This window comes from Panthera uncia, chromosome C2 (genome assembly GCF_023721935.1).
Source record: "Panthera uncia isolate 11264 chromosome C2, Puncia_PCG_1.0, whole genome shotgun sequence".
Taxonomy (NCBI): Eukaryota; Metazoa; Chordata; class Mammalia; order Carnivora; family Felidae; genus Panthera; species Panthera uncia.
The window spans coordinates 14,246,702-14,248,142 of NC_064810.1; the positions used below are offsets into that span (position 1 = coordinate 14,246,702).

The following is a 1,441-nucleotide window of genomic DNA, read 5'->3' on the forward strand; positions in this document are numbered from 1 at the left end:
AGCTAAGCTCACAAGATAGGATTAAGTCCTGCACTATTTTGCAGTAGTCAAAAGAATGGAAAAGCACAGGTTGCTTGTTTTGCTTGAATCCTTGTTCACCCTTTGATAACCGTGCTGCAGAAGCCCATACACATGTGAACTCTTGTTAACCACCTATTGGCAGATGAGAGTTTGCTTATGAACATTAAAACCACTATTCACTGAAGCTATGGTCTAAAGACAATGAGTATTGGGTGATGATCAAAGTGACGATGATAAATACCTTGAAGGATCAAAATAAACTTATTTTTATAGGAGTGCAAAGACATCAGCAGATGTAGTGAAACAACACACATAATAAGATGTTGGTGTGTTCTTCCAGGCAGTGAGGAGGAAGAGAGTCTGGAGAGGTTGCAATCTCCAGGAAGGATATAAAAAGTCCGCAGGCCATAGTAGCAGCATACCTTCACAGCCATCACTGAGCATGCAGTCAGGCTCCATGTCTCTCCTGGGCTATCCTGGGGATTGCAATGGAACATCCTACAGAACTCACTGTTACATCCCAGCGACTCCTTCTGTTGCTCTTTGCTCCAGTGATGTAAGCCCTACCTTTGGGCTCTGCTTACCCAGCAGCTACCAAGGAAATCTCTGGCTCCTGGATAACTGCCAAGAAACCTATGATGAAACACCAAGCTGTGAATCTCCCAGCTGTGAGCTCAAGACCTGTACTGCAAGTTGTACAAACTCCTCTGTGCCCTGCAACTCTCCGACAGTGGGCAACGTTGGCAGTGCCTGTGAAACTACCAACATTGGCTCCGACCCCAGCTGCAGCCCACGCACTCAGATCAATGGGTACGTATCTGATTGCTACGCACCCAGCCCATGTACATCTAAAGCCTGCCAGACCCTCAGCAATGGCTTCAAATGCTTTGGGCAACTCAATTGCTTGTCCAACAGTCTCAGGCCCCTAAACTACTGCAGACTGGGTAGCTCGGGGTATAGAAGCTATCAAAATCTTGGCTTCATACGCAGTGGCTTCTCACCATCGTGTTATATCCCCAGAAGCTGCCAATTCCAAAGCTATTTGATGAGAAGTTCCCGATATCCAAGTTATGGACCTATGAGCTGCCAACCGCTGAGATATTTTTCTAGAAACTTCCAGTCTCTGAGCTACGTACCAAGTACCTTTCCTCCTCTGAGGTATTTATGCAGTAGTTGCAGACCTCTGAGTTGCTATTGATCAACCAATTGCATTTGTGACTACTGGAAATTGTCCAGTGGGGCATATTCTACCAAGTGGTCATCTTCTCTAATATTCTGCTGAATTACTTCATGCCTCCTAAGAATCTTACTATATTACCTCAAATACAACTCTAGAACTGTTTAACCACAATCATCCTCACTTGCTAGCTTTTTTTTTTCCTGTTGCTTTGTTAATGTCTTTTGTGTTGAGACCTGACCC

The 1,441-nt window shown here is 44.8% G+C and overlaps 1 protein-coding gene across 1 annotated transcript; it reads left to right on the forward strand.

Annotated features, from left to right (window-relative positions):
• Positions 1–463: 463 nt before the first annotated feature.
• LOC125922084 (keratin-associated protein 24-1) lies at positions 464–1,219 on the forward strand. The gene has a single exon (XM_049629972.1). It carries the CDS (start codon positions 464–466, stop codon positions 1,217–1,219), a length of 756 nt encoding a protein of 251 aa, XP_049485929.1.
• Positions 1,220–1,441: the final 222 nt, after the last annotated feature.